The sequence below is a fragment of the Cajanus cajan genome, chromosome 5 (genome assembly GCF_000230855.2).
Source record: "Cajanus cajan strain Asha chromosome 5, NIPB_CcT2T_4, whole genome shotgun sequence".
Classification (NCBI taxonomy): Eukaryota; Viridiplantae; Streptophyta; class Magnoliopsida; order Fabales; family Fabaceae; genus Cajanus; species Cajanus cajan.
This window is the reverse complement of record NC_138521.1, coordinates 58781098-58804669: the sequence shown is the minus strand read 5'-3', so window position 1 is coordinate 58804669 and position 23572 is coordinate 58781098. Positions and strand designations below refer to the sequence as shown.

Here is a 23572-nt window from a genome sequence, read left to right as displayed (position 1 = left end):
TGTATACTAAAAAGACTTATTACCTTTATTATTATTATAAATATATACGTGATATGTTCGAGATAAATACGAATAATTTATTCAAGGTGGTCTTTAAACATGAGTATATATGGTATATAATTGGTGTTATACTTGAACAAATTATTTAGATTTGAGATGTGTATGGTAGGTTAAGATTTGAGTTATTCATAGCTATAGGTTGGATAATACTCTGAATGGTTGAAATTTTGTTAAAAAAATGAATATTTACAAAAAAAAATATTTTGATGCTCAGTAAGAATTTCATCAAAGTGACAATATATATTAAATGCTTACTTGTTACGTCCTTGCACATGGTCTTGCATACCTTCAACTCCCACCTGCAGTTGCTTACTTGTTACAGTGATGTTGTGATATAGGTATCAAAGTTATGGGTTCCCTAACACAAAACCTAGGGCTTCTCACTGGGCAATTATATCCTATTTTGGTGTAGTTATAGGGTAATTTTGTTCTTGACCAATATATGATTCATTATTCAAGAGTGTAGGTTAACTCTCTTGCTATAAGAAATTTAGTTCTTATCAACGACTATATTTCATCAGTTATATGTAAAAAAATCTTTGGGGAAGTTAAATTTTCTAACATACAAACATCCATAGTTAATTTGCTAACTTGTAAGAAAAGTATCAAAGAATTAGTATTTGTGTAGGTAATTACTGATAGTCTTATTTATGGAAATTTTTGTCTGAAATTTCTCACATATTTATCTATGAGAAAGAAATTATATACAGATATATCTGTTGGAAAATTTTCACAAATATATCTTTCATTAACAACTAACTTTTTAAAAATATTTTCTTAGGTTCCATATTGATTTGATTTTAAAACTTCTTTTAAAAATCCTAATAAAACCAATCATATTCCAAAAAATAAGAAAAATATAAAACAAAATGATGATAAATCAATCATAATATCATAAAATTCATAATATATGCTAATATTAAATAGCTGCGATATTTAATCTACACAATGTACAACTTTTTAAATAATTAAAATATCTTGAAAAATCACATTGTTATATCTAATCTTTATGGTTTCTTATTGTTCCCTCTGGCTTCCATCAACATCTCAGAGCGTTTGTGAGAGACTTTTGAGTGATTTTTTATAAGGAAAAATAAAAGAGATATATAAGTAACACCTCACCTTCCTTTGTTATAAGGACAAAATAAATAATTAATAATCAAACCAAATTAGACCCAAATATAAATGCCCATATGTTATATACACGGACTGATAAGATTAAAATAAATTATGAATTGTTTTCTACTTAGAATATAATATTGTACAGTTTCATTATAGTAACTTCAAGAGCACAATTAAAATCTACATTCTATGGTATATATCAAGAGCACGAGTTATGCTAACTTCAGGGAGTCAAGTTGACTGAATTAGGCATGGCAATCTAACCCGTCCCCGTGGATACCCGCCCGAACCCGTCCCGATTTGGACGGGGAAAACCCGTGTTTATCGGGTTCGGGTTCGGGTTTTCCCCGATTGATAAAATCGGGGGCGGGGGCGGGGACGGGGATGTTAATACCCACCCCGCCCCCGCACCCATACCCGCCCCCGCCCCCCGCCCCGCTTAATAATATAATTAAAAAATTATTTTTATATATATATAAACCAAAATTAAAAATATTTATATGTAAAAATTTATATTATTTTTCTTTTCTTTTATTTTTTTAAAATTATTCATATTTATTTAAAAGAAAAAAAAAAGAAAAAAAAAAGAAAAAAAATAGGAGCGGGGGCGGGGACGGGGCAGGGAAACCCGAACCCCGCCGAGGGCGGGGATGGGGACCTAGATTTTACCCCCGGCGAATATCAGGGGCGGGGGCGGGGGGCGGTTTAAATTTGCGGGGGCGGGGGCGGGGAACGTAAAACCCGCCCCCGCCCCGCGCCGTTGCCATGCCTAGACTGAATTGATAGGGTAGGGCACATTTGTCATTGTGGCCCTAAACAACATACACCTCCAATACTTGTAACAACAAAACATGGGTGATGGCATAGAAGTCCATAACACATTACTCCTCAAAACCTACATATACCAAGGAGTAGGCGACATGTTTATTGTTTGGTATAAAGAGATCAATACAGGTAATCTGATATAGGAAGCAATGGGGATAATGACATGATTAAAAAATAATTTGTCATTTACATTTAGTACAGACAAGTGCTTCAAAAGTTTTTTTTTTTTACATATACTAGCCAACAAACCATAGATTAATTATTATATGGACTCAACATGATCTACTGTGCTTACATAATCTAATTTGGACAAATAGTTTATAGATGTTTTTCAAGTGTAATATTGACAAAAAAAAAATAATGAGTTTAACACCATAATCATTGGTCAACTACAGATATACGAAATAATTTGTTCATATTACTATTGTCGCCATTGTCATTGTGACTGTTATCATCAACATTACTATTATTGTCATTATTACTACCATTATCATTCTCACTATACCACCTTTGCATCACCATCGTTGCCACTATTGATGGTGATGATGATGACAGTGGTGATATCAATGATGATAGTTACGACAATAATAGTGATAGAAATAATCATGATAGCGATAGAATGTTATGTGATAATTTTATTTGTAGTCTTTTAATATAAGGATTGTTATTTTCATCTTCTCATATCAAATTAGAAACTATTTGATATTTTGTTTCATTAATTCAAATTGTTGGATATTCATAAAAACATTTGTATGTTAATTTGAATATAAATAATGAAATATCATATGATTTTCAAACTTTGCAAAAATTTGTAAACTTGATCTATATAGATTAAGAATTTCTAATTTAATAGTAGAATTGTTAAAATTCAATATAAAACAAGAATTATTAAGTGTGATAAGTATACCAAGACTTATTTTCAAAATAAATGAATCCCTTTCATATATGTGTGTACACGCTTGTAATATTGAACATTAATTTTATTATTAATGACTAAAATTACATGATTTACCTCAACCGTAGGATGATTACCTTAGAAGAATCATATCCAATAACTAAAACATAATTTTATCATTTTAATATGTTTGATTTTACTTTATTTTATATGTTCCGACTTTCAATTTGATTAAAATTTATTTAAATTAATCTGCTAGTAAGAATTTAAGTAATTTGTACAAGACCTTATATTCAAATCTCGTTGTTCTTAATTAAAAAAAAACTACAATTTTATTATGTTGCACATCCAATGTGAGATAATGTAATTATATATATATATATATATATATATATATATATATATATTCAATTAATCAAGAAATTTTAATTTTGCTAATGATTTTTTTTATTTTTATTTTTAGAGACTAATATGATAGTGTCTTGTAAATTAATCAACAACACGATCATTTACTTGAAATTTGTTCCTAGAGGGAGAGACCAATGTCTGTGATGTAATTAAATTCAATAGACATACATAAGCCGTGTAAGGCATATCTCGGTTAGCCAAAGCGTGAAGGTGGGAGAGACAAGGTACACCTTGATGCATTAAACTAGGTCGTTGAGTTCGTTGTGTTTAAGACAGGTCTGAAACAATAAATACGAATGAAGATGAAGATCTTCTACAGTTCCTCATCGAATCCAATGATTCACATTTATGAAATTGTTTATTACTATAATTTTTTTGTCGAAGCATAAAATGCTTAAAGATTTGGATCACAAAGACCTGCTAAGGATTCTCATCCTTGTTCTGTTGGTACAAACAGACAAGAAGCATTTTTCAAGCTAAAGTGTTGAGGAATAAATAATTGATCTGATCCATTTTACACATCGCTTAAAAGGTGGAATACGAACTAGTACTGGATGGTTAAAAGCTTAGTGCTCCATTATCGTGTTTAACGATTAGTCTCACGTCAATGAGTGCAAAGATATTTCAAAAAGAGAAAAAAGTTTTGCACCATGTCAACGGGACCAGCAGGGTCTCAATCCATAATCTTATTAATTACTTGTTTATTAAATGCTTTTCCCGATTTAAATGTAGAAGTAGCTAAGGTGTTAGGTAATACCGTAGCAGTCATTTTTCCAATGCTAAGATTTCCAACCTATCAGTTGATTTTGAATATTCACTCTTGCGTCGTGCGGAAACATCAGACAAAAATTAGGAGGTAGCCAGGTAGGAATGCTACAAACAAAACATTCGTCATTTCTAAACTGAACGTTTGTATAAAAGCCTTCACAATGGATGTGCGCAAACCATTTGCATCCTGATTCCAATCATAGAGCAAATGTGCAATGAATACATAACACGCGAGGAGGAGGAGATAAATACAGCTCGAAAGTTCCATGTCGTTATCTATACTATACAAAGGCATAAAATATTGTAAAGCCTTCGCATTATATTCAGGTAAAGTTGCATCATTGGAAGATAAATTCTGAACAACGTCGTAACAACAGAAATTATCAAAGCTTGTTCTATATGAACTAAAAATCTAAACAGTGGTGCACATTTACATTGTTGTACACAGCAGGCCACTCTAGCAAAACGTTTCATGTTGGTTCAAGAAGAGTAATAGGAATGGCTAGAAAATTAAATAAATAAATAAGCCAACAGAATTAGCATCATCTTAGTTACAATGGCTCTTTAGCTGGTGTACCTGGATCACGGGGATATTTCATCGGGGTAGGACGATCCTTTAAACATATGACAGCAGTTCGTTGACCATATGGGCTTTGCGATTCCACTGGACGTTGACAAAATCAATGTAAATTTACTTCTAGAAGCTAGCTCACCCACAGGAAACAATAAATTGAAATGAAATACAAACTCTTCCAATTAAATCAAGAATACATGTACCCTAAAGGAAAGAAAACTTGGGCGGGGTGGAGGAAATACAAGAGCATAACCAAAACGAAATATTTCTGAAAATATCATCAAAGTCCTTACCCATAATAAGATCGTGTAGGAGAATCTTCTAATGTGTGCAATATTAGATTCTAAGGGTCAGTGTAGGGCACATGATAGGAATGACCTAACAAAGTTCGAAAATGCATTATGATATGAATGGCCTAACAAAGTTATGCACTTTTTAACTTTTTAATTAAGTTTAATGTTGTATGCATGATGTTTAATTTGATAATTTTTATTTTAGATTGAATGTTATTTTAGATTGAAGTTATTATTTTTTTAAAATTTAGGTTCATTTAACCCACCAACCTATAGCGGATTAGAATGTGCTGAAAAATTTGGACATTTAAGCAAATGGGTGAACTAGGCCAACTCATTTAAAAAATGGGTTGAGGTAAACCGAGTCAAATATTGACTCGTTTTGACAACTTTATTACAAATGATTAGTAATTTTATAAAATTGTTAATCACCACACATGATTAAATAAGAAAATATGGTCGATTGTGGAGTGTGTTTTGTAAGTTACTCTATTATAAGTTAGTTTTACCAAAATAAATTTGTCTGGAATACAAACTGATTTTAATAATTTATTATTAATTTTTATAAACTACTTAAACTACCTTATAAAAATAACCTAATTTATAGGCTGTTAGTTTTTTTTTTTCATTTTTTATCCTCACTAATTTATTTGGAATTTTTTTTAACCTCAAATAACTAATATTTTATAGACTTAAATATGTTTAGTCCCCCTAATAAATGAGTGAATTTTGATTTTGATCCCTATAACTTTTTTTTTTTGTTTTTCATCCTTCTAAAATTTTTAAACATTGTTTTTGATCCTTATAAAATATTTTTGGTCCTTGTAAAATGAATAAATTTTGATTTTAGTCCTTATAATTTTCTTTTATATTCATCCCTCTGAAATCTAAAATCATTATTTTTGATTCCTAAGAATGATTTTAAGGTATATAAATAACATTTATTTTAATAATATTTAGAGATATCACACTCTAACATGATATCATTAATAGTTGTGGATAATACTTGAAATTGTCACTTAACCTTTTAATAAACAAATAAATAGTTAAAAATAATTACACAATATAATATTTGCATCAAACGATTAATAGTCATAATATATCATTATATTATATTGACAAGCTTATCATGCCTACTACGGGACAAATGCCTACAGAAGCCAGGAAGGGAACAAAGGTTGATGCTCTAATTTATGTGAAAAAATAATGTATGGAATTTAAGGTTTTGGCCTCTTGAGCATAAGAATCGCGTACTTTTGATTTATGGTTGACAAGTTTGTGTTTAAAGAAAAAAACTTAGATGAAGTTCTTTATATCCTTATTCCTCATCATCAAGTTCTCAAATAATGATGGCATGAGGATGTTATTTCTAACAGAAAATAACTTGCATTAAATATGTATTGTAGAATTTCAAATAAACATCTACATGTCAATATCTCATAATTTGATTGGAGAACATAATGGCAAGGACATAAGGAACTTATCTAAGTTTTGTCCTTTGTTTAATCTAGAATTGTTTGCTAGTGGTTTGTAACGACTAGAACTTTGCTACGGGGGATTAAGGACTAAGAGTATGAGTCGCTTTCCTTAAAGAAATAGATATATTTTGAATCAGTAAAAAAAAAAGAGGATATATTTTTAACTCGCCTGTGAAATTAAAAAGCAAATTTATATTCACACCATTCTTCCTATCAAATTTCTGCGTCATTTCATTTCAATGCCAAAAGTTCACCTATGCACCTGGATACAGAAACACTTCTTGCCCAACTTCCTTTTACTCATGCGCCTCCACAAGTCCTTGGAGCATGAGCAACCATAGCCACTAACATTGATTCTAAGCTCCCTACCATGTCTCAGTAGAGAAGAGTCATTACATGCTAAGCTCCAGAACACTCAACCGACGGGGTTGGAAAGGGGGGTATCAAATTCTTAAAAATTGGTGTTATAGCTTAAGGTTGTCATAAAACTAATCAATTTCCATGATGATTAGCAGCTTACCGCTGTTGGACAAGGAAACTATCAATCTGTCCACTTCATTCAGAGTATAATGTTAAAAACCTATATTCACGGGAATACAAACGTTTGAAATTTTTTAACTCGGTACAAAAGTCTACATCGCAAGAGCGAAGTTTAAAAGTTTAAAGCTGTGTACCTGAGCAAACTTGCAATAGAGATGCTCCCACCTTCTGGATGGCCCTTTCTGCTTTCTTAATTTCATCCTATCCAAATTCATCATGTCAGAAACAGATGGTTCACAACTATAAAAGTTTAAATCCACGGGAATGAATAGAAAAGCCACACAATAAGTTAGCTTGATTTGAAATGAACTTATTTGAAAAAAATAATAATAATATAGATTCAATTTAGATTTACTGTTGGTGTAAAACTTCTTTATCAGCCAATCATCCATTGACTGATTACTAAAAGTGTTTGACCATTACAACCGATATGCAGGAAGTCTAACTTTTTTATGATGTGTCAACTGTAAATACATTATTAATGACAGTGTAAAAACTTTGTGTAAATCATATTTAAACAGAATATAAGCACAATTGAGATATAACTTATTTGTATAGTCAGTAAAATGAAGTTTTTTTATTAACTTCCAAGTGTATCTCCTAAGTCATTTGTCAGTGTAGTGAATGATTGAGTTGAATGTGTGTTTAATTAGGGCAAGAGGAAAAAAAAAACTCGGTTGTCAAAAAACAAACTATTTACAAAAATTTGATAAAATTTGCTTAAACCTTAATAATCGAAAACTCTAACTGCAACTCCTAGACTATTAGCACACGCATACCCTCGAACTCTAAGGGCCTTATCAAATCAGCACTACACCCTGATAATGAGCTCAAACTAGAGGAGCAAGCTTCTCAGTTTACGGGCATGATTAATGAAATACAAGTATTATTAAATAAAGCAATCAACCAAGCATTATTAAATACGCAATATATGAGTCACAGAATTAATTTCTAATAGCTGTTTACATACCTGAGGATCATGACCCTTGGCAGCAATAAACAATCCACCAACACGAACCAAAGGAAGACAATATTCAGCTGGAAACGATGCAACAACAAGCAAACACTAAAGCAGTAACAAATCACGAAGTGCCAAAGCAATGAAGAATAAAATCAGGAAGTCCTCAATTTACCTAATATTCTCATTTCTGCAACTGCCCTGGCCACTGCTACGTCAAATTGCTCTCTGAAGCAAGGATTCTGCCCCAAACTCTGCCCTATGCACAGAACACGACATATTGTCATGCAGGAGAAGGTATATGGCGATTGACAGAAGTTTGTGATCCCAAAAGAAAAACAAAACATAACAGCAGGTCTTCAGGAATTAAATGTGTTTCGGTTTAAGAAATGTGTTCCATGTTATTACAGTCCGGGTTAATAATCTCCAGAGTGATTGTGTTCATATACAATACAACCATGGAAAACCATGTTAAGTTATCCTCTCCCTTTTTAAACTTTTTTAACGGCATTAAATAAAAAAGTTATCATGCAACTCAGTGAACTCACATGGAAATTTTAATAAAAGAATAGAAGTGTATCTTACCTCAGCTCTTCCTTTTACAATTTGAATGTTCGAGGATCCGATAACACTGACAACGTGCTCCAAAAAGACGCAGCGCTTGTTCATAGACTCCAGCAGCGTTACATCCCACTCTATTCCATTGAATTCCAAGTCACAACGAAATTCATAACACAATTCAGAAATTCAGATTGCAAATACATCAAACAAGAACTCACCTGGGCGAGCTATGGCCAAAACTACTCCGGGAAGGCCAGCGCCAGTTCCGACATCGACGAGGCTCAGCTTATCGCACGAAGCGCCGCAGTGCGAGCGGTAACAATCGCTCAACGGAGGCAAAATGGAGAGGGAGTCCTCCACGTGCCTTTCCATGGCTTCGTTCACATCTCTAACTGCGGTGAGATTCATGCGCTGCAATTGCAATTGCGATGTGCAAGTGTTAAGGGAGAGTGCGTTGCGCTGTGAGCGAGTAAGTGAGAGAAGTTGAATACCTTGTTCCATTGAAGAAGAGTGTGGACGTAGAGATGAACCTGGTCCTTCTGGCGGGAATTTAGCGTTCCGAAGTGGGAGAGAGTGGCGAGGGATTTGTGCTGACAGAGTGGTGGTGTGAATTTCCGTGTCGTAAGGTGTTTGAAGAAAGTCCACCGAGAAAAATGCAAGTTGCTACCGATAAGCATTTCCTCCCGCGCGCTGTTACGTTTCCGTACTTCACAGCTTATGTTGCTAGCTGCCTTGGGCTCACATTGAAGTCAAAAGCCCAAACTCAAATGAGAAACGGGTCTGAGACCATGCCAAGCAATTTTCACCCTTACGGGCTTATGACCCAGAAGATGAAGATGTCAAAACTGTTATTCCGAATATACCCCGTGGTCCCCATCCCTTAAAAAATAAAAATAAAGCTACTTCTTTCTTTTTCCAATTTTCCTCTTCAATGTGAAAGACTGGCAGGTAAAGTCAAACCAAACTTTGGAAGGCTTGACTCAGACCTATAACCAAATTACTAAAATTGAATTTAACATGTTTATTTATTATAAACTTTTTTTAAAAATTAGTTTAATCTGTTTTAAAGTATTGTCTAACCTGAAAGTTTGTTTGTTTATGTGTCTATTTTATACAAACTTATTAAACAAGTTAATAGGTTTGTAGGTCTAAATAGACTAATAAGTGAAGTATCAAAAAGATTATTATTAATAATTAAATATATATTAAATAAAAAACATTGATTATAAATTATTATAATATATTAATTATAAATTAAATAGGTTAATATAATGTGTGTTTTAAGTAGGTTTTTTCATCAAGTTTAATAAGTTTTTTTAAGTTAAAAAGACTATTGAAAAACTTAAATCTAAACTTTATAATAAATAGATTAGGTCTTAAATAAATCGAGTTAAGGATTTTTAACAGGTTGTTTGACTTATTTTTACCCGATTATCTTGTATTTTTATCTCTCTTAGACCCTTTCATTCCTCTCTATTTTTTTTCACCCTTTCCAAACACCTTTTTAAGCGATCATTTCCCTTTTTCAGTTTCTCATTTTATTAAGGTCTATTTTATTTAATTTTTTTATTTTATTTTGTATAACTATTTTCTAAAAATATTTTTAATTTTAAAATTAATAAGATTCAATATCTATGTGTGTGAACAATATAGGTTATTTTTTTTTTCAATTTTAACCTCATTTTAAAAATGTTTTCATAAAAAATATTTTTTTAAAGTTAAATGGTATGTTTTCACCACTATTTTTCATTTTCACTTAAAATATAAAAGAAGAACAACTTCTTAACTTTTCCATCTTACTCACCTCCTCTTCACCTCCAATATTGTTTGCTGTTTCGAATAGTTTTTAGCTTCTTGCTTTCTTTCTTTCGATTGCACTAATTTTCCAAAATCTAATTTTCAGAAAGTTGTTAGGGACTTGTAAAAAAAAATTGTTGTTAGGGGTAGTAAAACGGGTGAATTCACCCCCAACTCGCCATCAACATCTTTTTAGATAAAAGAGATAATAAAACTTTAAATTATTATGTACATTTTGTATTTGTATAAAAATACATATATATGCATATTATTGGATTGTTAGGTGCACCAACGAGAATTGAACATGAAATTCCTAAAAAGTACTTTTACTAACAATATTATTAACATAAAAAAGTTCTTGAAATATTTTAAGTTTATTTTAATTCAAAAATAGAAACATTCAAAAGAATAAGGTCAAAGTAGGAAATTATATATATATATATATATATATATATATATTACCACTAGAATTTTTTTTTATTATATGTAACTTTTCTTGCAAATTTTCATAATAATTCGTAAGAAATGTTGTTTCTACATTTTTTTTGCAAAATTTTATTTTTAAGTAATACTTTTGTGGATAATATGTTTTTGAATTTTAAAATCCGCAAGAAAGTTTCTTGTAAAATTTCCTACGAATTTTTTTTACAAGAAAAAAAAATCCAAGAAATTATTTTTGTATAATTTCTATTAATAATTCTTTAATTTTCAATTTAAACTAATTTGTGGATGGAAAACAAGTGTTTAACTTGTTTCTAGAGTCGAGGATGTCATGGATATGGGTAATGTTATACCTAATAATACTTTCTCCTATGTGGATTCAGTTTTTGCGTGATATGTGTTGGGTATACACTACTACAAAAATACTATTCTACATCACCATTTCTACATCGGTTAACCAAGAAACGATGTAAAAAGAAGGCACGGTGGCATTATTGTAATTAAGTGTATAATATTAAGCATATCCTACATCAGGTTTAAGACGAACCGATGTAATATTAAAATCACGGTGGCATTTTTGTGAATAAGCCTCAAACATAAAGAGATCTACATCGGTTTTCATAGTGAGCGATGTAATATTGAGAACTCTTTCCTACTCCCGCGCGCGCCCATGAGTAGTCATTCTCCCTGAAGCCCTTGCTAGCTGCTGAATATTGAGAAGGTTTCCCCGTGCGCGCGCATGAGCCCTTGCCCCCCGTTGCACCGCCGTCGCCCCGCCGTTGCCGCGCCGTTGCCGCGCCCTTTCCCCTGAATCCGTTGCTCATGTAAGCATCATTGATTCATTCAAAGAATTAAAATGTTTTGTATGAACAAGGGAAATTCTTTGTGAAGAAAAGCCATTGGAGAAGTCTTTCTCCTTTTCTATGTTCATTTCCTTTTTTTTTATGGTTTCTATCAATTTCTCTTTCCTGTGTTTGTAAAAGTAAACTAAAGCCCTAGGATGAGAATGATTTCTCTCCTTTTCTCAGTTCATTTCCTTTTTTTTTTTTCTATCAAATTCTCTTTCCTGTGTTGGCGAACAGGTATACTGCAAGCTGTATGTTAGTAATGAAACATTTTTCTGTATGCTTAATAGAAATGAATGATAAAAAATGTATTTAGACTTATTTGTTAATATAAAGTTGGATTTTTGTTTCTTATTAGATATATGTTTCACCATTAATAAATGGATTAGGACTCTTATTTCATGTTTTCAAAGCCAAATAGACTTATTATCGTTTATTTATTGGATGTTTTAATATGTAGAAAACAAAGCCAACTCAACACAGTGTCCGCCAACTTAGAGGGTTAGGGTTGACTCCAAATCTTCTTGCTTGTCGTAGTTCAAAGGTTTGTTTATTGCTTTTCTACTTTTTCTTTGCATCTTTTTGGTTCCATGTAATAATGATTAAAGATTTTGGTTTTGTCCTTTGCTGGAACTTGCTGATAATGTTAAGGAAAAACTTTCTCAATTTTGTCATGTTCCGGTAATATGATATAAATGTTGATAATTTTCACCTTGCTTATATATTTAGCCTTGCATATATTCTCAAGAGAAACTTTTTCATCTGCAGTCATCAAGCATACTTACTCTCTATGATGTTCCAAATATTTGGCACATTCCTTTGCTGTTAAGTGTAAGTAATTCTGTGGTATTTTATGAATCTTCTTTTTGTGGTAGTCTTAGCATTACTGGAACCTTGTTTATGAAGTTTTAAATTGTTTAGCTCGTGTTTTGGACTTTTAGTATCCTTTTGCCTGGACAGTTGAATTGTATTATTTTTCATTAAGTGATGTGATTTCATATAATAACCATTTTTTTTCTTTTGAAATTATTCTGTTACCATTAGGACCAGAAGGCGCATAAGGCAATCCTGAAAACATTAAACCTGCGAGGGTTTGTTTGACAAACTCATTCTTGTTTTGGTGTACAACTATATCATCCTAATGTGATGATGTAGTGATGTTCTGAGAGTTTATTGTTAGTTATGGTATGACAGTAACATAAAGTGGTTCTGTCATTGCACTAATGGTTATGGTCCTGTTACTTGCAGTGTTGCTGCAGAGCCTAATTTTAAGGATTGAATTGCAACAACAAAAGTATATGAAAAATTTCATGAATCAGTGAGTTTCAATATTTCTGATATATCATCTAAAAAATCTAATATATTTCATCATTATGTGAGTTTCAATATTAACTCTCTGAATAGTAGAAAGTACTGAGCTCACAACTATTTTGTTCTTGACAGGTTAGAATTGCGATGGTGGGAAAATATACTAACCTTTCAGATGCATATCTTTCTGTATTGAAGGTACATTACTTTCAAATTATTTTCCATGTTTGGTAGTAATACATAAAATTTCCCATTTATCTTTGGCAAGCTCTGCAACTTGCATTTAGTACTTGAATTTGATATAAAAGGCATAGTTAACTATTTGAAGTATTATTGTCTTGTTCAACACCTATATTAACTTTTATAAGAGCTCAATCAGTGGTTTAACATTTTTGGTGCTGAACTGCTGATTGTTATATCTAGCATAGAGACACATACGATGCAATGAAATGAGTATTTATAGCAATTTTGATGCATGGAAACCTGGATTGAATGCAAATTTCCGGGTGACTTGCAATGGTTGATACTTATTAACATTTTTGAGTAATGTTTAAATTAAATGGTGATAGATATTTGTTGATAGATTAGAATTTTTTTTCTTTCCATGTATAACAGAATGTAATGTTTGTTGGGAGGATAAGAAAGTCATTATTCCTTAAATTAATAAAATAGCTTGTTACACCACAGTATATATATAGAAACGTGTCAATGGATTTTCTGGGTGCAGTTTCAATGGCTCCAGTTTCTGTGGTATCAAGTGCAACTGTGGTTAGTGGTTGTTTATTATCTGAAGAACTCTCTCCACCGACACTAGGAAGTTTTTAAGCTTTGGCTGTTGTTGTTGTTGGTTGTGGTTCATGTTTTGGTTGTTGCATGAAGTTCCCAATAACAAGTTTTGGCTGTTGTAGTTCTCTTTCCAATCTGAGAAACAAAAATGATTAGAACAAAACAGAAATGAAAGTATCTAGTGTAAATGAGTAATGGTTTTAAAATCTTGTTTGATCATATGTATGTTCAGATATTTTACAATCGTTATTTTGTTCATAGTATCTAGGAGGCATTTAAAAGAGATTAGTTGAGTGTTTTTAATTTTTAATTTTTTCAACCAGAAAATAAAAATAAAGACAATGAGAAGACAACTACTGAATTACAAATAGGAGTCCCGTATTGTCAAAGTCCTTTGCGTTGTGATGGGTGGTAAATTGTAGCAGATGATGAAATTGAAAGCATCAAATAAATCCATCACTGTAATCTAATCTCTTTGAAAGATTTACTTGTTGCCGAATTGGACTCGTGGAAGCCTTTTTGTCTTGTCACATGACAACTATAGTCACTGTTTTTATGCAGGGCGACATGATTTATGTTGGAATATCTAATCATGTTTCTTATTTCGTTGTAGTTCACTGCTTCTGGACAATTTCTATTTTTTTTAAAAATGGGTTTGGTGTGCCTTTTTGTCTAAATTATTTAATTTGGTCCTAATGGTTGTAGGATAATCCTATACTGTACATGTCCATTTTCACATGTTACCGTCATCTTGCTTAACATCATTGGTGTCGATTTTAAATTGAAAAATAATATTAGGTATTTTTAAAATAAAAGATGAAATTGAATAATTTAAATAAAAAGAACTAAATATTAATTCATATATAAAAAAATAACTCTAATATATAAAATATCTATGATATCAATCAACAAAAAGGAAGCAAGTTGAGAGACTTACTTATCTAAAAATAGATTAATCATGTGTGATATCATATTTTATTAAGAAATTAACATATTAATTAACTTTTCAGGAGATATGTTTAATGCTAATAACTTAGTTTAAAGAAAGAAAGTGTTAATAAAGTATTATGGATAAAAAAATGTTGTCATTTTCTCATTGAAAGTCATAAGAAAATTTGATTCAAAAATAATGTTCTCTATCTCTGGAAATCCAACTAGGCTGCAATGAATTTAGAAAGTATTAAATCTGACATGAAGCATTTGCCATCGAGAATTCAAAATTCAGATTGATAATGAATGTTGTGCTTGTTGGCTGCTACAGGGAACTCATAGTGGTGTGTGGATAGCAGTCAAATTTGCTGCCAAATTGCTGAGGGTAGTGGTATGTGACAATTGGATTCTGGCCCCTCCTTTTTTTCTTTTATCGGTTAGCTATTTTTAGAGTTGATTTTATGACTTGACAATGTCGACATATCTTCTCTTGAACCATTTGAGGATTAGAACAGGAAACTACTTAGCTTATATGAAACCTGGTTTCCCACATCCCTCAATATTCAACCCACATGTTTTCTGTCACTTTTTCAGCTGGTCATGGTTTATCCATCCTAGGATGGCCATTTTCTAGCCAAAAGTCAGCATTATTCAAAATAACTAATATAAAGACTATTTAATATATTTATATTTTAAGTTTGCTACTTACCCAAGTTTCCAATTTCAGGTGATATGTCATGCAAGTCTATTTGGGATCAACGATGATGATTTTACGTTGTATATTTCATTTCAAGATATATATGAATTATTACAACGTCAAGCAATGCTTAACATCTCAATTATACAATTATGGATGTTGTAAGTACACAATTGTTAGTGTCATTATCTATTTAATTATGATTTCCTTCACTATTAATTTTTTCTTTTGTATGTATTTTAGATATTTGAATCGTAAAATTGAAGAACTCAATCATGGTGACTTGTATGGATTTCTTGAGCCCCAATCAATTCAAAAATATGGGAATAAAAAAGCGGAGTCTCAAAATTATATCATTGAAAGGTTACAAAATTCACCCAAGCAAATTTACTTTGCTCCTTACGTTGATTAGTAAGTGCATCTTTGTCAACTCCATTTAATTTGTCTATTTATGTATCTATTGTATAACTAATTGTGCCTAAATGTAGAAATCATTGGCAGTTATTGGTTCTCTGTCCGACAAAGAATGTTGTTGTTTGGTTTTGTTCTTTCCATCGTAAGCCAAATGTTCAAATAAAAAATTTAATTAAAAGGTAAAATTTAGTTTCTAACAGGTATTTATTTTATGCTCTCTGTTATAAATTTTAACCATCTAACGTACATTCATTTATTTTCTTAGTGTATTGTTGTCTATAATGTCATGGGAGGTAGATGTACAGCACAACCAAAGAACCTAGATTGGATTTATCCCATGGTAATTGATTTGTAACCTCAATATGCCTAAAATATTTTTTTATTAACTTAAATTAAAAATTACTTATACAACTCAATCTAATTTTCATTTTAGAGTAATCAACAACAAGGAGGATACGAATGTGGATATTATGTGATGAATTGGATGTTAGACATAATTGAAGGGGAAGTAACAAATGATTGGATTGAGGTAATGTAATGTTTTTACTTTTACTATCATTAATTTATTTATTTACACCGATGCTTCAATTTACTTCACGTATCCGTATCCGATACGTATCCGACACGATACTCTTGGATACTTCACCGATACGTGTCAATGAAGTATCCTAACTTTTGAAAATATTATGAAAATTTTATTCAATTTCGATACTCTCAGATACTTCACCGATACTTATCGGTGATACATATCGATAAAGTATTCAAATTTTTGAAAAATTATGAAATATCCTTTACAACTAAATAAGATATATAAACATTTTTAATATACAAACATAGAAATATTGGTCCTTGATAAACTGTAAATGAAAATTGTCTTCTACTTCTACATAGATAATTTTAAGAAAGGAATGAAATTTGATAATATTATTTCCATTTGTAAATAATAAAAAGTAATTTATGATGAAATGGTTTATAATTATTTTTAGTAATGTACAATAAGTATATTTTTAATTTGGATTTGCAAAATAGTAATTATATATTTAATGTTTATGAATTTTGATCAAAATTACAAGTACAAAATTATTATGTTGTATGAACATTGATATATATGACAACACATATCTTACAAGTATCGTATCTTATATATTTTAAAATAAGCGTATCGCCGTATCGGATACGTGTCGTATCTGATACGCGTATCGTATCGGTACATCGTAGATGGGCAACCTTCTTTTTAGAAAAATTTAGAAATAGAGCATGATTTTTAGTTTAATTAGGATTGTTTATAATATAACTCCAAAACAATTTTCTGCCTTTATTTTTTAATTTGGTTATCATGTTTTGGTCAAGAGGATCTATTTCTAATTTGATTGTGATTAAGCAAATGATGATTTAACTCCAGAGCATTACCAGTTTTTTCTCTATCAGCTTCTTCAAGGCTTGAAGTATATACACTATTTAGCTAGTTTTTTTATATTCATTTTATTGTTATTTTTTTCTTTTGTTGGCAGGTTCTTCACAATAGCTCATGCTTATTACTTTTTTTTCATTTGCTTGGCAGGTTGAGGGCTTTATGTTTATATCCTCATTCATTTTGATAATTATATTTAAATGCTGAGTGCTAAAGTTGAATTTTATTTTAGGAACTGCATTTAGTCTAGTTGTGTACGTGGCAGTTATTGTTTAGTTTCAGTGGAGTGTAGTTATTGTTTGGTGTATAATGAAATCAAATATGGTAAAACATATTTATGTAGTTTTATATAGTGTACCATAAGCCAAACTTTAATTGAAAGATAAGAAATATAGTTAAATACACATTGGCTGAATATAACTATTGCTTAGACTACTAAACAGCCCCTAAACCCATAGAGCACAATAAAACTCGGTGCTTGTTGAATCAGCATCAGAGCCTATCTGAATATGCAAGGAGCTGCTACCAATCCATGACTAGTGTAACTATAAATTCTACCAACACATTTACTTGGATATGGTTGAGAACACCAACTGTTGAACAAAATCTGCCTTCATCCTTCTCTCTTGTTGATCCTTCTCATCACCCATATCACGTGCATCTGTACCAGTCCTGCAAAAACAAAATCATTAGCAATATTTCAACATTGGATTTAAGGGTAGACTTCTCATAAGCCATAAAGATTACCACAAACTACAAAGCTTAAAAGTCACAATATGGTAAATGGGTATATTTCATTTATGATTTTCAATAACTTTGCTTTGTAGTTTTGGTAAGGATTACCCCAATGCATGAAAGAAGATGAAAATTTTAAACGCAGGTTAGAAAGTTTTAATCACGAGCTTATATCAGAAATGAAGTTGACTCGATTGTTTTCTAATGGGTTGTTCTGACTTCTGACAGATAAACTACTTATGATCTTCAACCTACACTAGAAACATTTTATGTGCGGAATATTGAACTGTATTAAAGTAAATGTTATTCATAATTCAAGATATATTGAATTTTATGTCACAAATATTTAACTAATCATACTGTAATTGCTGAAGAGAATTTGTTCTTGAAATGGAAAAAGTAGACAGATATTTTTTGTTGATGGAAAAAGTAAACCTCTCGGTTTTTAATCCTTCAAACCGTGAATGATAATTATCGTCACAATAGCATGCTAATGCAAAGTTATAGGCAAACCTTGAGAGAAACTATCTGAATCATCCTTCATAACAAATATAAGTTATTTAAGTGGGTATAATCTACATGTGTGTATTGATTTGTTTTTCTATTTCTTCCGGTTTTTGATTCATGGAATTTGGTTATGTTGGTTAGTATACGAGATTTCTGTTTCTGGAGGAAGGTTCCAAAACTGTTTAAGGGATAGAATTCATTGCATTAGTGGCTACTGGCTAGGATTTGAACATAAACATCAAAATTTAATATAAGATTTGAACATAAACATCAAAATTCAATACACAATGGCTGCAGCAATAGAATTGTCCTATCCAATTGATTGCATTTCTGGGTTTTGATTTGGTGTTATAAATAAAATATGTTTATAAAGGTAACCCACAAAGAATGTAAAAAAATAACAAATTTTTTTTTTAATAAAGTCTACATCGGTTTTAATTAGAACCGATGTAGATTTTAGTCCACATCTACATCGGTTGTGAGGAAAACCGATATAGATTTGAACGCAAATCTACATCGGTTCTATTTAAAACTGATGTAGATTTTCGTTTAAATCTACATCGATTTTCCTCACAACCGATGTAGATTTTGCGAAAATCTACATCGATTTTAAAAATCGATGTAGAAATTTTTTTATTACTACGTCGCTCTATTCTACATCGGTTATAAAATCGATGTAGATCACCTTCCAGAACCGATGTAGATTTGCGTTCCTGTAGTAGTGATAATTCAAGTTAATATTGGGTATAGTGCTTCCTCTTTTATTTTTATTTTTTGAATTTTTCTTTTGAATGTGTTATATTGCTAAAGCCTTAGATTGACTAAATATTGTTATTGGTGCATTGAAATAGGATTTGATGGAAAGTTGTTCTCATAGTAGAAAGGTGGTGTATTACAAATTTATGCTTATTACTTATAATGTTGTTTGGTTGTTTTTAATAATTATTGATGCAAATTTCTGAAATTGTTTCTCATAAAAGTCACGGAGGAGGTCTGCAGCTCATATTCACACCAATCATCTCATAAAAGTTCAACATTGAGCAGATTTTTCTTGCCAAACTTGTTCAAACAATAGCCTAGAGTAAATAACTTTTTTACAACAATTTTTATTTTAAGCAAATATGATAAATTATAATTGTTACCTTTAATTTAATTATTTTGGTGAAATGTTAGTTCCCATTCTTCATTTTTGTCTTTTACATATTTATGTGTTTTACACACTTGTATGTTGTTTAGGGATACTTGTAGAGGATAAGAGATTGACTAAAAGAGATAAGTAGTATGTTTTTTAGTTGTTGTGGTTAGCCAATTGTAAATCTTTTATATAAAATGCTCAGTTACTTATAGCAGACTCTAACTATTATCTTCAATCTTAGAGGTAATAGGACATATCAGCGATTAAGTGTTTGGATTCTCATCATACTAAGCTTAGCATACTTTGGATCAACACCAAACTCTTTTAACGAAAATTTTCACATAGGAATATTAAGTTGGACAAGTATATTTTGATGCAACATTATTCTTAAGACTATAAAAGCAAACAAGTTTTCAAAACACAAAGACATTATGGTGAGATTCTGTGACAGAGCTTTGGTTTCTCCTAAATGAAGTATTGTTTTAAAAATTGGATCATTATCTTATCTTAAAAGTGTTTTGTTGTTAACTTTATGTGAATTTAAGCCAAAATGTCAGTGGTCCACTATTTGAGACTACTACAAAAACACTCTTTTACATCGCTAAATTTACATCTGTTTTACTATAACCGATGTAAATCATAAACGCGGTGGCAAACTTGTAAATAAATAGAAAATGTAAACATATTTACATCGGTTAGGAGGAGAAACGATGTAAATATGAGCCATTCTACATCGGTTTTTATTATGACCGATGTAGAAGTGAGCCCCTGATATGTACCCCGCGACCACGCTAGGTTAAAGCCTTTCACTCAGCAACGTCCCAGCCGCCGCGAGCAACCACGGAGAGCTCAAGTGCTTCCTCCTCTGTCTTCGCCGTCGCTCCCGCTCTCAAATGCGTATCGACTCCACCGCGCTCGATAGACTCTCCTCGTCCAACACCACTCCAACCACTTCCTTCAACCACCGCATCACTATCCCCGATTTTCTAACCCTACACGAATCCTGCGCCTTCCTCCTCGTCCTCCTCAACAACCTCCTCCTCTCCAATGCCCCCTCCCGCATTCCCCTCCTCATTTCCCAAACCCTAAATTCAAACCCTCATGCATTCCAATTCGACGACGCAGACGTCACCGAGCACGAACTCCCCGCGCTCCACAATTCGGGGGTTAAGATTGCTGTTGGGAGTGAGGAGGCTATGGGCATTGTGCTACTGCCGTTGGTGGCGCGTGGGACTACCTCTGCCTTGTCAGGAAGCTCAAGGTTCACCGTTCCGAGAAAGTTCTCAAGCACGGCCTCTCCATCTTGAAACACCCCAAACAACAATCCACTCTCGGCAACGAAGGTTACTTCCCTCGTGCCACTGACCTAATTTTTCTTATTACTCTTCAATTGTGTGATTCTCTTGTTTTTAATTTTACGCGGTGATGTTTGGAGAAAGCAAAAAATGAGGTTCATGACCACCGCAATCTTTACTTGGCAAAGGTTTGTTTTCTCCTTTGTAACAACTCTTGTGGTGCTGGCTGTTGAAGCTGATATGCAACATGACTAACATTTGTGGCTGTTCAAACCTTATTTTGCTTCTGTTAAAGTAGAGAAATTCTTATTATTTTGAGCATTGTTTGTAGTACAAGGGGAGTGCTTGAAATCTTGGGTTGTGTTCAGTTGGCAGGATTGTATTTGGAGGGGAAAGATCGTGAGGAATTGAGAGCAGATGAACAGGGAAATGAAACAACACCTGCCAAGTCAACACCTCACATGTTTTGCAAAACGCTTACAGCCTTAGACACCAGCACTCATGGGGGGTTCTCAGTCCCTCGCAGAGTTGCTGAAGACTGTTTTCCTCCTTTGGTGTGACACCATGCTCTACTTTGCACTCATAAGTTCTACAACTAAATTTTTCAAGAGTTTTGAATTCTTTGTCTCCTTGAGAATGATGAATTGCTTTTGTGCTCACTACAGGATTATAAGCAGCAGAGACCCTCTCAAGAGCTTGTTGCCAAAGACCTGCATGGTGTGGAATGGAAATTTAGACATATTTACAGAGGTAATTGAAAAAATAAATGAAAAAGTTGGTGTTGCTGGCTTCATAATCACATATTGATTGACATAAATGATACAAAAAGTCCATGTGGTAACTTTTTGTCAGGTCAGCCAAGGCGGCATCTGCTCACTACTGGCTGGACTATCTTTGTTAACCAAAAGAATCTCGTTTCTGGAGATGCAGTTCTGTTTCTAAGGTGTGTATACATGTTCAAATAGGATATTGTTTTCATTGGTATTGATATGTTTGTTTTTCCTATACTGTTCTAGCAATCACTGTTAATTTGTTCTTTTATTGGAATGATTAGTAAACATTCATTGTTGATGTTAATATTAAGGAAGCTTCTTGTCATAGTGACAGTGAAGTACCAAATTAGCATAGTGACATTTTTGGTTCTCGGGGATCTAGAATTTGTCTTGCCAAAATTTGGAAGCATGGAAAATGACTGATAATAAAATCATTATAATGTTTGTTTCTTATTGGTCATTAATTTGTTTGTAGGGGTGAAAATGGAGAATTGAGATTGGGAATCCGAAAAGCTGCTCGACCAAGAAATGGTCTTCCTGAATCAATTGTTGGTAGCCAAAGTTATTATCCCAATTTCCTTTCTTCTGTGGCCAATGCTATATTCGCGAAAAGCATGTTTCATGTTTTCTACAGTCCACAGTACTATATTAATGGATCAGATTTTTTGTTTTGCAAAATGTTTGAACTTCATACTCTAATTATTGGACCTTTGATTTCCATTTTGTCGTGGAAACTATAGATGATTCATTAATTTGATGTTTGTCATGAGAACTTATCTGTCAGTTATGCAAAATCTCAAAAGCAATGTTGTTAAAATTGAGATTTTACCTAAGATCAGGAAGGGGAGAAAAAATTGAAACCGAGGGTTGTAAGATCCTATATTTTTTGCCTAAAATGTAAAATTATATTTCTATATAATATATGCATAAAAAAACCTTTAAATTTACATAATTATAGTAATAACAATATATTTAACAGAATAGTTATAAACAAAAAAATTTAACAGAATAATCACTGTTGGATAGAAATCCCAAAATTTATGGGATATTATTATGTTGCAGAATTTCAGGGATTAGGATCTACGATTTATTCTTTATTATTGTTACTGATTTATAGGGATTCCTATTTAATTATAAGAATTGCCTATTATTTGTTTCCTTTTTTTATTTCCCTGTTTTGCCTATTTATGAACTTAATGAAATGGAAACTTTCCTCAAAATTAAAAGTTAATCGATAACTAGAGATTTATTTAGAAGTTTCCTAATTAAGGAAATAAGGAAATAAAAAACTGTACAAATTAGCTATAATTAAGGAAATAAAAACTGTAATAATCAGCTATAATTAAAAATTCCTCAAAATACATTTATATATACTACTAGTCTCCTAATTAAGGAAATAAGGAAATAAAAACTGTACAAATCAAATCATCCAAATCTGTCCTAATTACAGAACAAATCTCCTAATTATTATAGAACAAATGTGCACCCTATTTTTAAGATTTTTGAAGAGTATGAATCTGGACCGATTTTTGAAAACATCCTGTTTCATGGGAACTAATTTTGACACATCAATGGTGTTTATAAAAATTTGAGAAAAATCACATGATTTCCTTGATGAGATGAGATTGCCCCTGTTTAGTTTTAGCTCAATATGTTGACTTTCCTATTTTTAAGATTTCTCTCATTCAATACAATTATTTAAGATTTCTCTTATTCAATACAGTTATTTAGGAATAAAATGGAATTCAAAGTTATAGCTTTATTAGAGTAGTTATTGTATCTGATAACCTCTAATTGAGGGAATTGGAACTCAACAATTAGATTTTGAAATTATACTATGAATGAAATATGTTTATACAGGTAACTCAGAAAGAATCTAAAAAAATAATTGATTTTTTTTTTAAATGCAATTTACATCGGTTTAAGGTAGAAACGATGTAGATTTACGTTCAAATCTACATCGATTTTGTTTACAACCGATGTAGATTTGAACGCAAATCTACATCGGTTTTTTGA

The 23572-nt window shown here is 31.8% G+C and overlaps 2 protein-coding genes across 9 annotated transcripts; one reads left to right on the top strand and one right to left on the bottom strand.

Moving 5' to 3' along the window:
- Positions 1–4377: 4377 nt before the first annotated feature.
- LOC109792690 (S-adenosyl-L-methionine-dependent methyltransferases superfamily protein) lies at positions 4378–9249 on the bottom strand. 3 transcript variants are annotated; one of them, XR_002239182.3, is made up of 8 exons: positions 8974–9247; positions 8701–8893; positions 8507–8616; positions 8097–8175; positions 7934–8001; positions 7098–7164; positions 4946–5030; positions 4378–4742 (listed from the first exon to the last, which is right to left on the bottom strand). XR_002239182.3 is itself a non-coding variant. In XM_083075483.1 (7 exons), exons 1-7 carry the CDS (start codon positions 9157–9159, stop codon positions 4661–4663), a joined length of 825 nt encoding a protein of 274 aa, XP_082931609.1. In that variant the 5' UTR covers positions 9160–9249; the 3' UTR covers positions 4378–4660. The 3 variants fall into 3 exon arrangements, 2 of the variants coding, with proteins under 2 accessions (XP_082931609.1, XP_020207712.1); XM_083075483.1 differs by lacking the exon at positions 4946–5030 and having other exon boundaries at positions 4378–4782; positions 8974–9249; XM_020352123.3 differs by lacking the exon at positions 4946–5030 and having other exon boundaries at positions 8974–9238.
- Positions 9250–11308: 2059 nt separating this feature from the next.
- LOC114916088 (auxin response factor 4-like) lies at positions 11309–23439 on the top strand. Of its 6 annotated transcripts, none has more exons than XM_083075481.1 (16): positions 11309–11544; positions 12026–12109; positions 12334–12396; positions 12610–12656; positions 12814–12883; positions 13009–13071; positions 14921–14980; positions 15317–15447; positions 15530–15697; positions 15788–15879; positions 15966–16040; positions 16134–16229; positions 21152–21337; positions 21449–21533; positions 21636–21726; positions 22032–23438. In XM_083075481.1, the coding sequence occupies exons 11-16, from the start codon at positions 15987–15989 to the stop codon at positions 22294–22296; spliced, it is 777 nt and encodes a 258-aa protein (XP_082931607.1). In that variant the 5' UTR covers positions 11309–11544; positions 12026–12109; positions 12334–12396; positions 12610–12656; positions 12814–12883; positions 13009–13071; positions 14921–14980; positions 15317–15447; positions 15530–15697; positions 15788–15879; positions 15966–15986; the 3' UTR covers positions 22297–23438. The 6 variants fall into 6 exon arrangements, with proteins under 6 accessions (XP_082931607.1, XP_082931603.1, XP_082931604.1 ...); XM_083075477.1 differs by having other exon boundaries at positions 11312–11544; positions 15775–15879; XM_083075478.1 differs by lacking the exon at positions 12610–12656 and having other exon boundaries at positions 11312–11544; positions 15775–15879.
- The last annotated feature ends 133 nt before the right edge of the window (positions 23440–23572 follow it).